Source organism: Erinaceus europaeus, chromosome 8 (assembly GCF_950295315.1).
Source record: "Erinaceus europaeus chromosome 8, mEriEur2.1, whole genome shotgun sequence".
Classification (NCBI taxonomy): domain Eukaryota; kingdom Metazoa; phylum Chordata; class Mammalia; order Eulipotyphla; family Erinaceidae; genus Erinaceus; species Erinaceus europaeus.
In genome coordinates this window covers 54,916,287-54,931,248 of record NC_080169.1, presented here as the reverse complement: position 1 = coordinate 54,931,248, position 14,962 = coordinate 54,916,287, and the positions used below count along the sequence as shown (strand labels likewise).

The window sequence follows — 14,962 nt, the reverse complement described above, 5'->3', positions numbered from 1 at the left end:
TGAGGAAAAAAGATTAAGAGGAAAAACAAGAGAATAGTATCAGAAGAGGGAATGAGAGAATGTTCCAGTAGTGTAGATACCTGTTGTTTTCGACGGGTTAAGTTGTTTTCGCCGGGCTGGCTTCACGGGCAGGTAACAGATGACCCGGGACTCATGGCTGGGTTGTAGGCAGTATCTCTTTATTCATGCAGGACACAGCACAATCTAAGACGAGCTAAGTTAAACTCAAAGTACAGTAAAACTCACATTGCTGTCTTTATATATACTTGCCAAGTAAGGTGGAAACAGGATGTGACATAGAGAGGGTGGAGAGAAAAGTGACTGGTAAAAATCAGAGTGTGACAAGGAGGGGGCAGATTAGGCAAGAATCCTATCACTGAACTACAAATGCCCTGGAGGGAGGGTGGAACTTGTTAACAGTAAATAGAATGAAGTGGTTATGTAAATAGAATAGTGTTAAGCAGGGGGGATTTAAACCAAATGAAACAGAAAGGGTCTCATTTATACCAACAGATACCATGGAAAAGTCATAAATGCTAAGGATTTGGAGTCCAGGGAACCCAGTACATAATGTTGCTGGGAGACTTGAGTTGATGATGGGATTGGCTTTCAGACACCTACCATAGGAGGATGAGAAATTGTATCCATGTGAAAGTTGTCTTCTAAATTACAATTTCCCTAATAACACATTAAAAAAAAAAAAACCCAAAAGATGGGAGTGTGGGAACACAGAACCATGGTGGTAGGTGCTGTGTGGAACTGTACCCTGTAATCTTACAATCTTGTAACTCACTACTAATGACAAGTAAAAAATGGAAAAAAGAAAAAAATCCAAAAGAGAACAAAAGTGTTTTACAATTTATGAGAAAGATTGTGGAAGAAAATGGTTACATAGGTTAACATTGTAGAGTTTTTTTTTTAAGTAAAGCTATTTAGTTATAGAAACATAACTCTATAAGTTATTAGCCTTCAAATATACATTAAAATCTTGAGTCTTTGAAATCAGGGCATAATATACTATCTTAGATAATTATTAGTGTGTGCTACTAAAAACTAAATCATTTAACTATTTTTGATGGCAAAAAGTTGTGGGTTTATTTAATAGAGAATTGCACAGTACTCTTATGGTGGTGCCAGGGATTGAGCCTAGGATCTCTGGTGCTTTAGGCATGAAAGTCTAGTGCATAAACTACTATGCTAATTCCTCTGCTCTGATTCATGCTTTTTTTTTTATTATTATTATTTGAAAAAGAAAGAAAAAACCAGAACATCACTCTGGTATATGCAGTGTCAAAGATCAAAGTTAGGACCTTACACTTGCTGCAAGTTTTATGTTTTGTCACTGTGTTAGCACACCTGCTGCTTACATGCTTTCTAAAGTAGAAGCAAAGCACAAAGTAGAGTATTATTTGACTTATTTTAATTTGTACTGTGTGCACACTGACGACATTTCAGTTAATATATGATGTTAGAACTATTTGCCCTAATTTAAAACTAAATTAACCTCTGTTTGATTCTCCTCTGCCACAGTTTTTATTTGTGGTTAGTTTCTTTTTTTTTTTAATCAAATGTTAATTTTTTATATTCATTTTCCCTTTTGTTGTCCTTGTTTTATTGTTGTAGTTATTGATGTCGTTGTTGTTAGATAGGACGGAGAGAAATGGAGAGAGGAGGGGAAGAGAGAAGGGGAGAGAAAGATAGACACCTGCAGACCTGCTTTGACACTTGTAAAGCGACTCCCCTGCAGGTGGAGAGTCAGGGGCTCAAACTGGGATCCATATGCCATCCTTGCACTTTGCACCACATGCACTTAACCCACTGTGCTACTGCCTAACTCCCTGTGGTTAGTTTCTTAACCTTGATTTATGTTTCTAGTTTTAAGGAGATATTCCTTACTTACAGATTTTTATTTTACACGAGTTGAAAAAAGTCAGAAATAAGGGAAAATAAAATATGGTTTGAATTACTTTGTCATTATAGTTCTGAACATGAATTAATACAATATGACATTAGTTGAGTATTGTTATGAACACTTGTTTGCTTCAATCTAAATCATCTTAATCTACCACTTTGTAAAGGATTGTTTTACCTAGTTCCCCAAACCTCCGCCCTTTTTTTCCTTTGTAGCTCCTTAACTTGACCTAAATGTGTCCTTTTATGGATACATCTTCCTTTTATGGAAGAGATACTTCTTTTCAAGGTTTTGTTTTCAGTTCAGGTATCAGAAATTAGACAACAGATTATCAAAGTATAGTGTAATTTTCAAAGGGAACAGGTAATGAGTATTTGAGAGCGATTTGATTTTGACACTCCAAAACTGATTGATAAATTTCTGTCTTAAGCCTTATAGTAAAGTTAAATTTGTGCAAGTGTACTGTTGACATCCATCTTACAAAGATGTTTAATGGGAGGCTGCATAAGAAACCCTAATTCACAGGAATGTGCAATTGCCTAGTCTACAATTTAAAAAGGCCAGATGCCCCTCATATGTTCTGAATCTGTTCCATATAGATTCTAAACTGTCTATACGAAAATTTTAAATTCCCTGCCTAATTTTTAGCCTACCACGAATAATTTAAATATGGTTTCCTCTAAACTTTTTTATGTAGGGGAAGTGGCTACAAAAAGTATTTTTGCTGATAATATCTGCTTGTTTTACTATGGCTTTTCCATAGTAAAGATTTTGTATTAAAATATTTAGTTACTAGATAGAGAAAAGGTACCAATATGAAAGCTTTTTTTTTTTTATTTAAGAAAGGATTAATGAACAAAAACATAGGGTAGGAGGGGTACAACTCCACACAATTCCTACCACCCAATCTCCATATCCCACCCCCTCCCCTGATAGCTTTCCCATTCTCTATCCCTCTGGGAGCATGGACCCAGGGTCATTGAGGGTTGCAGAAGGTAGAAGGTCTGGCTTCTGTAATTGTTTCCCCGCTGAACTTGGGTGTTGACTGGTCGGTCCATACTCCCAGTCTGCCTCTCTCTTTCCCTAGTAGGGTGTGTCTCTGGGGAAGCTGAGCTCCAGGACACATTGGTGGGGTCTTCAATCCAGGGAAGCCTGGCCAGCATCCTGGTGGCATCTGGAACCTCGTGATTGAAAAGAGAGTTAACATACGAAGCCAAACAAATTGTTGAGCAATCATGGACCCAAAGCTTGGAATAGTGGAGAGGAAGTGTTAGGGGGGTACTCACTGCAAACTCTAGTGTACTTCTGCTTTCAGGTATATATTTTGCAGTAGTTTATGGATACGTGTGAACATATGCTCTCTCTCACAGAAACTGGTGTATATCTAGGTTATGGGACTTTGTTAGAAAGTGAACCACCTGAGATGAAATTAGAGTGTACTATAAAAGGAAAGGTCTCACTCGAGTAATGAAGCTGAAGGGTTGTCGTGAAGTCTCTGGACACAGTCTAAGGTGAAGCATGTTGAGGTGGCAATTGTTGCGTTGGTTAGGTTGTGATTGGCGGATGCAATATTATTTGGTATGGATTGGGAGACGCATACGGGAAAGTGGGCCCTATCCAAGGGTTCCAGGACTGGGGGAAGTAGGGACTCTATAGTGGAGATGTGAGGTTCCTACTGTCTTAGGGTTCAAAAAGACAATCGATAGTTAATGTTATCATCACATTGTTTGGTAATTGGGTTAACTTTGAAAAGTCCTTTTGTTATGGTTTGCTGTGCAGTATCCAGTATCTTGTATATAGCTGTGCTATTGGATGCTTCTAATCTACTTGGTCTAGGCTTTTGAGAGAGTCCGTATATCAAATACACAGCCTATATATTAAAAAGATTCAGTTTGTGTTTTGAAAAACTTTGAGACATACAATTGATTTTGCCCCTCTCATATCAATCAACTACTGATTTATATGTCTACATTTTGCTAGGAGTGTACATAAACACCATTCCCACCACCAAAAGACCCATCCCTCCCACCCACTCCCACACCCCACTGGCCCAGGAAGCTGCATGTCTACCCCTCACCACAGGGTTTTTACTTTGGTTCCCTAGAAAGCTTTTTATTTTTAAATAAAACAATCACTTTTGAGGGTCTTGCTGTTAAAAGGTCATTCATCTTTTAAATGACTTTTTTAAATTCATCTTTTAATTCACTCTTGAGTGAATGGTGTATGCACTATTGTCTAATTTTCTAGAGCTACTGGAAGATTATTATATGCAACTTCAACATTTTAAGTTTTTGTCAGAGTTCATAGAATATTTCAAGTGGTATAATTTCTAATTGTTACTTATAATAATGTGACTTAAGAGTTTTGTCCCTTAACATTCACTAAATAAACAGTTTAAGGTAAAAGTATATTATAACTGAGCTATATTTAGTCCTAGAGATCACTGAGAAGAAAGATTATTATGCATAAGGAAAGGAAAGGACTACCAAAAGGAAGGACTACTTTCACGTGTTAGAAATAAATTATGATTAGATATACATGAACTCGTTCATACCATGGACTCAAGCCTACTTGATTTCACCAGTTGTAAATTAAAACATTTTAATGGGATGGGAAAATACTAGTTTATTTTAGGAGCATTATAAACGTGTCTAAATAACTTTTCAAAACTCTGACGTGGAAGTTGGATCCTGTTAGGCAGGCTTTTTTCTGGGCGTATTATTCACATTCCACCTGTCAGTGTACCTATAGGTAAAGACATTAAACCACACCCTCTGTTCCGACCTTTTCCTCAGGGGACACTGACTAGAATCTTTTGGCTCAGCATGGGAGGTTGTTTGAATAGCTCAGTTCAGAAGAACTTTTGCTTTTGAACTGAGTGAAGCAGAAAGAACAAGGAAAATAATGTTGCAACTACATTTCTCAAGACGGCTGCTATGGAGATTTAAAACTTGACTTTCCCTTCCAAGTTCTTCTTAGAAGGTTTACTTATTTCAACAGATGTATTTGTTACTAAGTTTTTATTGCTCAGCTGGTTAGATTTTATACTTTCATTCTTCTGTTCTTAAAAGATTTAACTAATTATTTTTGTTAAATAGCTGTTTGCTTGCTTTCAGTTTTTTTCTTCTTTTTTTTTCCCCCTCTGAAGACTGCAAGACGTAGGGTTTTTTTTTTAACTTTTGAAGGATTTTTTTTTCTAGTTATATGAATTATTCTTGTAATGTTTACTTTATGGTGCTAAAAGCAATTTCCATACTATGTTGTACTCTTGTAGAATAAAAAGAACTTTTTTAATATAGTGAGAAATTCATAAACAAATTAGGAAAATTGGCAGCTACAGCTTCTGGAATGGATTCTTACAAGACTTATTTGGCAACTGTCAAACTCAGTGACTCTAGGTTGGAAGAACAAGATGAAGACATTTATGAGGTTGAATCTCGTGTGCCTTTACCTCATCCTTTCCCTTTATGTGAACATTTGGATGAAAATAACTCTGTAATTATTAATACTTCTATTTTTCATGTTATTCATAAGAGAAATGGGCACATATTAAAACTTATTTCTAAAATTTCATTGCCTACCCCACCTTATTCAGTAAGTATAAATTTTTTTTGTTTTAGTTTGTATTTTATGCTTTGTTTTTCATACGTTTAGTTTAGAAAATTATGTACAATGAGAAGTGAGCTTTAATTGTACTTAGTAAAGGTAACTGGAAAAGAACCTTGTTTCATTATTTGATACACTACTGCTCTTTCGTTCTGGTTGTATCAAAGATCTAAATTTGGTCTAAGTTTTCTGATTTAGCTGTGTTTTTAATTCCATAAAGTAGAGTGAGATACTGTTATAATTCTTCCATGCCAACCAGGCTGTTTTTAAAAAAAATCCCAAATGTTCTTGGGAGTCTTTCTTTAATATATTTATGATGCCAGTCCTGAGTAAAATGAAATGAGTATATTTGAGGGACTAGGAATTTGTTTTATAAAACAACTAAGTGGAATTATCACAGAGCCTCTTGGGGAATGTTTAAAATCACATGGCATTTTGGCTGTAGTTTCAGACAAGAGAAAAGGAAACCTAGATTCTAATCTTAATTTGCTAGCTCTCTAAAAAATATCTTCAGTACTGTTAAATCTATGCAAAAATTCTTTTCCTGTTTTTTAAGGTGAAATGTGTTTTATAAACATCATTAAGTATAAGTATTTAATATAGCTAGTATTTCAGGTTCATTGGCACTAAATATCTTATGAATAATTCACTACAACCTATTCAGTATAACTGCACATTGTTTTTTATAGCGTTCAGAGCTTTAACTTTAATATACTGGCTAATGTTTAACAAACCAAATGGTTTCTAGAATAACTTTTGTAACTCCTCTGAACTTTCATGTTAAAGTTACAGGATATTTACTAATGCCTTTACTCATACTTTTAATGTAATGATAAGTTTCTTAAATTATTTGAATATAGTAAATATGTTTTAAATTATTAAATATTAGGTATAGGTATCAAGAATAAATCATAACTAGATAAAAAAGCATATTTCCATGAATAATTGAAGGAAGTCTCCTACTTTAGTAAAAATTACACATCTGCTATAATAAAATTAAATTAGTTTGCTAGATTTACTTGTTTTGATTCTTTTTTTTAATATATATTTACTTATTCCCTTTTGTTGCCCTTGTTTTTTATTGGTGTAGTTATTATTACTGTTGTTGTTGTTGATGTCGTCGTTCTAGGATATGACAGAAGGAAATGGAGAGAAGAGGGGAAGACAGATGGGGGAGAGAAAGATAAGATACCTACAGACCTGCTTCACTGTTTGTGAAGCTACGCCCCTGAAGGTGGGAAACCAGGGGCTCGAACCGGGATCCTTAACGCCGGTTCTTGCACTTTGCGCCACCTTGATTTTGATTCTTCTAGCTTGTTTGCTGTCTTATTTTGCTTGTTGTATCTTGTTATTATGAGGGTGAATTTATTTCTTGTAATTACACTATGTAAATGTACTTTAAACCTGGTTCAGATCTTGTCAAGAATTAGAATATAGAAACAAAGACTTAGTTTTCTTATCTAATATATTTATCTTATTGTAAGTACTTCACTATATTTTGAAAAGAAAAAAACTACATTTTAGTAGAACTACAAACTCTATTTTAAGAGATTCCATGTGTTTATCAGGCAATCATTTTATAATACAGACAGAAATGAAATCTACATGTACATGTGTACATGTAGATGCAATTGATAGTTTTTCTGAAAATTTATTTATATATTTTTGAAAGAATGGAAAAGAGAGAACCAGAGTATCACTCTGATACATGTGATGCTGGGAATCAAACTCCCAACCTCAGCCTGTGAATACAATGCCTCATCCATGTCACCACCCACCATTCATACTGTGATACAGTTTTAAAATACAGTCTGTGAGTAAATTTAGGAGAGTGTTTGCATATAATTATCATTGTTCTGGCATATGCAATGCTGAGCTGGGAGTTGAATTCAGGACCTCATGCATGTAAGTCCAGCACTCTATCTACTATACCACCACCCAGGCCACTTACATAATATTCTCTGATTTGAAATCTGTATTTAACTTTCTATCTTCTATGTAAGATGCTTATTCATTTAGAGTAACCATAGAACTTTGGTAACTCTAAATTCTCTTTACTATGGTAACCACCATTTAGAATGAAGAGTAGAAGTGTTAAAGAGTAACAACAATGACATCAACAACAACAACAATAATAACTACAATAACAATTTTAAAAAGACAACAAGGGCAACAAAAGGGAAAATAAATAACAAATAAATAAATATTTTTTAATTTTTTATTTATAAAAAGGAAACATTTTGTTGACAAAACCATAGGATAAGAGGGGTACAACTTCACACAGTTCCCACCTCCAGATCTCTGTATCCCATCCCATCCCCTGATAGCTTTCCTATTCTTTAACCCTCTGGGAGTATGGACCCAAGATCATTGGAATGCAGAAGGTTGAAGATCTGGCTTCTGTAATTGCTTCCCCGCTGAACATGGGCATTGACAGGTCAATCCTTACTCCCAGCCTGCCTCTCTCTTTCCCTAATGGGGAAGAGCTCTGGGGAATCAGAGCTCCAAGACACATTGGTGGGGTTGTCTGTCCAGGGAAGTCTGGTCATCCTGCTAGCATCTAGGAATCTGGTGGCTGAAAAGAGAATTAACATAAAATAACAAACAAATTGTTGACCAGTCATGGACCTAAAGGCTGGAATAGTGCCAGTGAAGTTTTGGGAGGGTCCTCCATTTTGTAGATAGCTAGTAGGCATATTTTAGTTACATTTCAAAGGGCCTGTAGCTATACTAGTGTTTGGAGGGGGGGGTTGTTTTTGCTTTTGTTTTTGTTTTGCCTGAGCCTGAAATCTGATATGCAAGTGGATCCAAGTTATTGGCTGGGGAGATGATGTCATGGTTGGGAAAAGGATCAGAAAGCTGGATCAGGGAAGAGAGAGTAGCTCCCTAATATGGGAATGGGGTATAAATATTGTTGACTGTAAACTCCCATCAATTTGATGTGATCTGGGGCCCATATTCAGTTTAGGAGCTTGTGTGACCTCTGCATCCCTCTGGATCTGAGCCCACATTCTGTGATCATGAGTAGGAACTTTCCATGCTGCCCCAGTATTGGCCCATGTTCCTCAGGTGTAGCATAGAGTATGTTGTCCATCCTCCCTTCGGAGGGAAAATAAATAAAAAATAAACGAATATAAAAAATTTGTTTAAAAAAAGAATAATATGTTGTGGTCCAGAAGATGGTGCTTTCGATAATGCATTGGTCCCTCAAGCATAAGTTCAGTCACTGGCAGCAAATGTACCAAAGTGATATTCTGGTTCTCTCCCTCCTTCTCTCTCTCTCTTTCATAAATAAAATATTTTAAAATAATAAAATAATCTTAACTATATCATGATTTTGTAATACATCACTGATGTCTGACTAAACTATAAACAACTATTTGTGATTCATATTTTAAGATGAGAACGTGGTATCTTTATAGTTTAGTATATATAAATTTATAAGTTCTGATATTACTAACATATATGGTCATTTAAAAATTTTATAGTGTTGCTGATTTGGAACAACTAATTATTAGAAATACTTTAGTTCAGTTTCCCCCTTGTGATTATTTCAGTAAAAACTGATAAGTTTGCAGAAAACTGAGAAGTTTTAGACAGGTAATAACAGCTATATCTACTGTAGATTGTTAATCCCTCCAGTAAAAAAGAACTGATAAGCAAGACCGGGTGCATGTGTAGAGGTAGTGCAGCAGACTTCCATACAGATGCACCACAGTTCACGGGTTCAGTTTCCAGCAACACCATTAGGAAGGCTGAACAGTACTCTGGTCTCTTTTTCTTTTACTCTTTCACCCTCACATGAATATAAATTAAAACTTCTTTTAATTATTCAAAATTAAAAGTATATAAACAGATGATGACACAAGTCCAGAACACTAAGGCCGTCTTTCCTGCAGTTTCATACAAGTAGTAGCAATGACCAGTTTCAAAGTTTTGGCTTTGAGTCTATACTTGACTGTCATCTTCAAAATTGTTTAGGAGCCTGTGACATAGTTCACTTGGATCATGTTTTGCTTTACCATGTGTACAGTCCAGGTTCCAGCTTGTCCACCATCACTTTAGAGGAAACTTCAGTGCTGTGGTCTTTCAATCTCTCTGCTTCACTATGTCTATTAAAAAATAATAAAAGGATTGTTTTGTAATGTAGTCAGTATGTGCCAGTGATGGTGTTTTAGGGAGGTTATACTTATGGTTAATGCCTCTGTCTTATTAAGTTTAAAACAACAATGTAAATAGTCATAGATTTTGTAAATGTTCACAAAGACAGAAATAAAAGCAATTGGGTTGTGAATATAGTTTCATAAAGGCCACTAGGATGTTATTAGTTGATGCCTTTCTATCAGTCTTATTTGTGTCCCACAGTATATGGCAGAAGTCACAGTGATGAATATAAAGGAAATAGTTTACCATAGAGCATACAATTGCATAATATTGTTTTAACACCTACAAAAAAAGAGCTTATGGGAGTCGGGCGGTAGCGCAGCGGGTTAAGCCCATGTGGCACAAAATGCAAGGACAGGCATAAAGATCCCAGTTCAAGCCCCTGGATCCCCACCTGCAGGGGAATCGCTTCACAGGTGGTGAAGCAGGTCTGCAAGAGTCTATCTTTCTCTCCCCCTCTCTGTCTTTCCCTCCTCTCTTCATTTCTCTCTGTCCTATCCAACAAAGACGACATCAGTAACTACAACAATAAAACAAGGGCAACAAAAGGGAATAAATAAATATTTTTTTAAAAAGAGCCTATGTGCCATTAACTTTGTATCTCCCTTTCTCTGGATCTAGTAATGTAAAATGGCTTATATTTAGAATAAGCTTTTTGTTGTTATTCAGACTATAATGCACCTCTCAAACTGACCTGTTTACTTACATATCTAATTTAGTAATGTTAGCATGCAATACAAATACTAAATGAATACAACTTCAATAATCTATATTTTTACTTCAAATCCCTTTTTAGGGCCTTAGTGGGAAGTGATGCTGATAGTCCCAGTTTTAATTATCTTTGTTTCTGTATACTTTTCCTTCTCTTTTAGCTTGAGCATGCAAAATTGACCCAGACGGAGTTGATGCGTGAGTCATTTAGACAGAAACAAGAAACAACAGAATCCCTTAAGTGCCAGGATGAATTACGAGAACGCCTTCATGAGGAGTCCAGGGCCAGAGAACAGCTGGCAGTGGAGCTCAGTAAAGCCGAGGGTGAGCACTTAGCCATTGGCAGCTATGGGCAGAGAAATTTCAAGTCTAAAAATAGATTTTCATGCAAGCTGTGTTCAGAAAACACTAGTCTGCTGTAATTTAGGATAAATGGCAAACTTCAAAGTTCCTCTGGGCAATTTTGTAATAATGCATATTTTTCATTATAGAAGTTCTTAATAGAATTATAGGAAATATTAAAGATTTTAGAAAGTACAGAAACAGTGATCATGATTTGTTACCATATACTCTCCATTCTAAGGCAACTCTAATGATTCAAATTTGAAGAAACTGAAGATGAAACGTGAATTATTAAAGGTCACTATTAAATCATGAAACTGGGGATTAAACCTCTAACAATCCCTGTTCTTGATCTGCATCCTAGTGGTGTTGACCTTCTGGAATCACATGAAATGTTAATTTTCTGTATGTAAAATGTGATTTAATTTACAGATACCTGATTTATGTTAAGCTTCCGAGAAACCCGTATTATTTCTAATTGTTTAATAAAGTAAGTTCCTCATTTTACATTAGCTCAACAAAGTAACAAAAATTTCAGAGTTCTATATTTAGGTACTATGGTTATTAGTAGCAACATATTCATTTAAGACTATAAATAGGACAAAATGATTTAAACTTATTCTAATAGTGCATCTCTTATTATTTATATCAAAACCTCATGATAAAATTTGAAGTAATTCCATTTCCTGTTAATTTTGTTTTATAGGCGTCATTGATGGCTATGCAGATGAAAAAACTGTTTTTGAAAGTCAAATTCAGGAAAAAACTGATATAATAGATCGTCTTGAGCAGGAGCTGTTATGTGCAGGTAATAGATTACAAGAATTGGAATCAGAACAACAGCAGATACAAGAGGAAAGAGAATTGCTGTCCAGACAGAAGGAGGCTATGAAAGCAGAGGCAGGCCCAATTGAACAGCGTATGTATTTTTGACTTTGTGTAAAACACTGTAATTATTTCTGTAAATGCCATTATTTGTATCAAGATTGAAAAATTATAAGGCAATACACCTTATTGCCCAGTGTGTTTTTAGCCAGCTATCTAGAATCACAACCCCCCACTCTTTTGGTGGGTAAATATTAATACTTAACCTCAAACCTCTGCCCCAACAGAAAGCTTATAATGAAGCAGGATATTTTTTGAATTACAAGTGATAGGGCAATACCTAAATTAAATCTAACTAGGAATTAAAAGAGTATTGACATTTACAAATAACATATATCTTTGGATCTTTCCTTAAATCAGCAGTTGATTAGTATATTCTAAAGTTAAGCTTATTTAGTAGTAAATAAATGTGGAACTTTAGTGTCTTTATTATGGTCCTCACTTTTATATGACACAGCACATAGAATTGTAATTCTCTAGTTGTGCTAATTTCATTTTTATCTATTAGAAATACAGCATACATTTTTTTTTTTTTGCCTCCAGGGTTATTGCTTGGGCTCAGTGCCTGCACCATGAACCCACTGCCATTTTTTCCCCCTTTTGTTACCTTTGTTGTTGTAGCCTTGTAGTGGTTATTATTGTTATTGTAGATGTCGTTCATTGTTGGATAGGACAGAGAGAAATAGAGAGAGGAGAGGAAGACAGAGAGGGGCAAAGACAGACATCTACAGACCTGCTTCACTGTCTGTGAAGTGACTCCCCTGCAGGTGGGGAGCCAGGGGCTCGAACCTGGATCCTTAAGCCGGTCCTTGCGCTTTGCACCACGTGCGCTTAATCTGCTGCGCTACCACCTGACCCCCACAAAATACATTTTTGTAATATGGTGAAACTCTTTCTGGTTGCTCAGATTTGCTTAACACAAGTTTAGTGTTAGAATTTTTCATGTGGAAGGTACAAGTGCCATATGTGTAACGTATTTAAGATATATTGGAAACATCTCAAGATACTACCAATAATGGTAGTCATTGGTTTCAACTTTTCTAATTTGTGTATGTACATGTTATTCTATTTTAGGAAATAGAAGACATTTGAATTATCTTATTTTTGTTCTGTGTATATGTTCTTTCCCTTATTCTTATAGGACTAGTAGATGTTGCAATCAATGCAGCACCTGAAGCAGGTGTGTTAATACAAATGCATGGCCAATCTTTGGGTGGTAAACTTACAGCTCCAGAAGTTGGATGTTCCTTGGATTTTCTACTAACTAGTATAGTGCTAACTCTGCAGTTTTTCTATTGTTTTGTACTTACAGTTTTTCTCTTTAACAACAATAAAAAGCTGACAATAGAAAACATACTTAAATTAACAGCTGACATTTTTAGTGGCCACCATCTTAACATAACTGTTTTTCTAAAGATCATTTTTTCCCAAGAAAATGTTAACTAAAAGACATTTTTTTTCTTTAATGAGCATGTTTAACTCTTTCAATCTATGGCTTTAATTTTTTATTTGTTCATTTATTGGATAGAGACAGATAGAAACTGAGGTGGAAGGGAAAGAAAGAGATATGCTTGCAGCACTGCCTCACCACTTGTGAGGCTTTTCTCCTCCAGGGGGGGAATCAGGACTTGAACTTCATCCCTTGCTCATGGCAGTGTGCACTCACTCAGTGTGCCATCACCTGCCCCCAAACTATGACTTTTCAAAAGCCAAACTATGACTTTTCTACAACTAAAAGTATATAGAATGATTATGTTGACAGGGTCAATGAAATTTGGTAAAATAGATATTTTTTTCTGGTTTGCTTATATATAAACATCTAAATCAATGTTATTTTAAAAATTACTTTTTGTAGATTCCTAGTTCTGAGTACAGTGTTAGCAGATGAGTTACTATAGTTTCTAGGGACATGTTCCTTTTTTTTTTTAAATTAAAGAATTATTTCTTTGCTATACATTTTTTTCACTCTATTATTAACACTCATAGCTAACACTTACATAATGCTAACCATAATCCAGGCACTATTTTTTTTACATGCATTAACTCAGTTGATCCCACAATAAAGCTAAGTACTATGACTATCCCCTATGTGCATATAAGGGAATTGAAGGACATTGTACTGTTACATAGATATAAGCAGCAGGACTAGGACTAGGATTAAAACCTGTAGTCTCTGCTGTTAAACACACTGCCTCATACTTGTAAATTTTCCTTAAGTACACATACTTTTGTACTTGCAAAACTAATTCAGAAATATGGATCTAATAAGGAGTAACACTAACAGAAAATACTGGTTGCAGTTGTTTCTTTTTCTCTAACTCTTAACTTGGTTAAAAATTGACAATATTTGTTCTTCCTGTCAATTGTGTATGCATAAAGTGAGTGTATGAGTTTGGAATGAGTTGATTTTACCTGAGGTGAGTTTTTCCTTTGTTTGAATTTAGCTTTAGACTTTGCTCTTTTCTAGTATAGTAAATATTATTTTTGTTAATTATATTGAAAATTAGCTTGCTTACTTCTATAGGAATAGATTATTTTGATATTCCCATAAGGGAATATTTCCCTTTTTATATGTATTTAAAATAAAACTCAACTTTTTTTTTTCATGAAAGTAAAACTTGAGCATATTTATGGGTGCCTTCACTATCATAACATTACTATTTGTGACTTAGATTTTTGCATTTATACAGAATTGCTACAGGAGACAGAAAAACTAATGAAGGAAAAGCTAGAAGTACAATGTCAAGCTGAAAAAGTACGTGATGACCTTCAAAAACAAGTTAAAGCTCTAGAAATAGATGTTGAGGAACAAGTCAGTCGGTTTATAGAACTTGAACAGGAAAAAAATGCTGAGTTAATGGACTTGAGACAACAAAACCAAGCATTGGAAAAGCAATTTGAAAAAATGAGGAAATTTTTAGATGTAAGTATCTCAATTTGATTATTGATTTTTGCTACTTGCTCAATTTAGAAGATACTCTTGAATTTTTCCCCACTTTATTGAGATGTTGATTGTTTAAAGTATAATTATTGACCCATAGGTACAACCTCTCACCTCCCTATTATAGATATCTATAAGGCACACTCTCCACCAATGTAGGTCCTTTTCCACCATCATACACCAGGACCATAGAGCCCCTTATCCCATCTCCTTCTGTCCTTCCCCAGAGTTCTTTGGTGTAATACACCATACCTAGTTCAAGTTTCATCTTATATTTTCCTTTACTGTTCTTGAATCTTACATTCCACTTGTAAGTGAAATCAGCTGATAATCATCCTTCTTTTTCTGGATTATCTCACACAGCATGGTACCTTCAAGTTCTAACATATGGCAAAGGAGAT

At 35.1% G+C, this 14,962-nt stretch overlaps 1 protein-coding gene across 2 annotated transcripts in view; it reads left to right on the top strand.

Moving 5' to 3' along the window:
- AKAP9 (A-kinase anchoring protein 9) overlaps window positions 1-14,962 on the top strand; it is a 197,529-nt gene that overhangs the window by 116,232 nt on the left and 66,335 nt on the right. Inside the window, exons 1-4 of one of the 2 annotated variants that reach the window (XM_060196250.1) lie at window positions 4,088-5,506; window positions 10,555-10,717; window positions 11,442-11,654; window positions 14,311-14,543. In XM_060196250.1, coding sequence (XP_060052233.1) covers window positions 5,261-5,506; window positions 10,555-10,717; window positions 11,442-11,654; window positions 14,311-14,543 — 855 coding nt within the window. In that variant the 5' untranslated portion in view covers window positions 4,088-5,260. Of the gene's footprint in view, window positions 1-4,087; window positions 5,507-10,554; window positions 10,718-11,441; window positions 11,655-14,310; window positions 14,544-14,962 lie in introns of those variants that run through there. The other variant, XM_060196249.1, reaches the window with a different exon arrangement.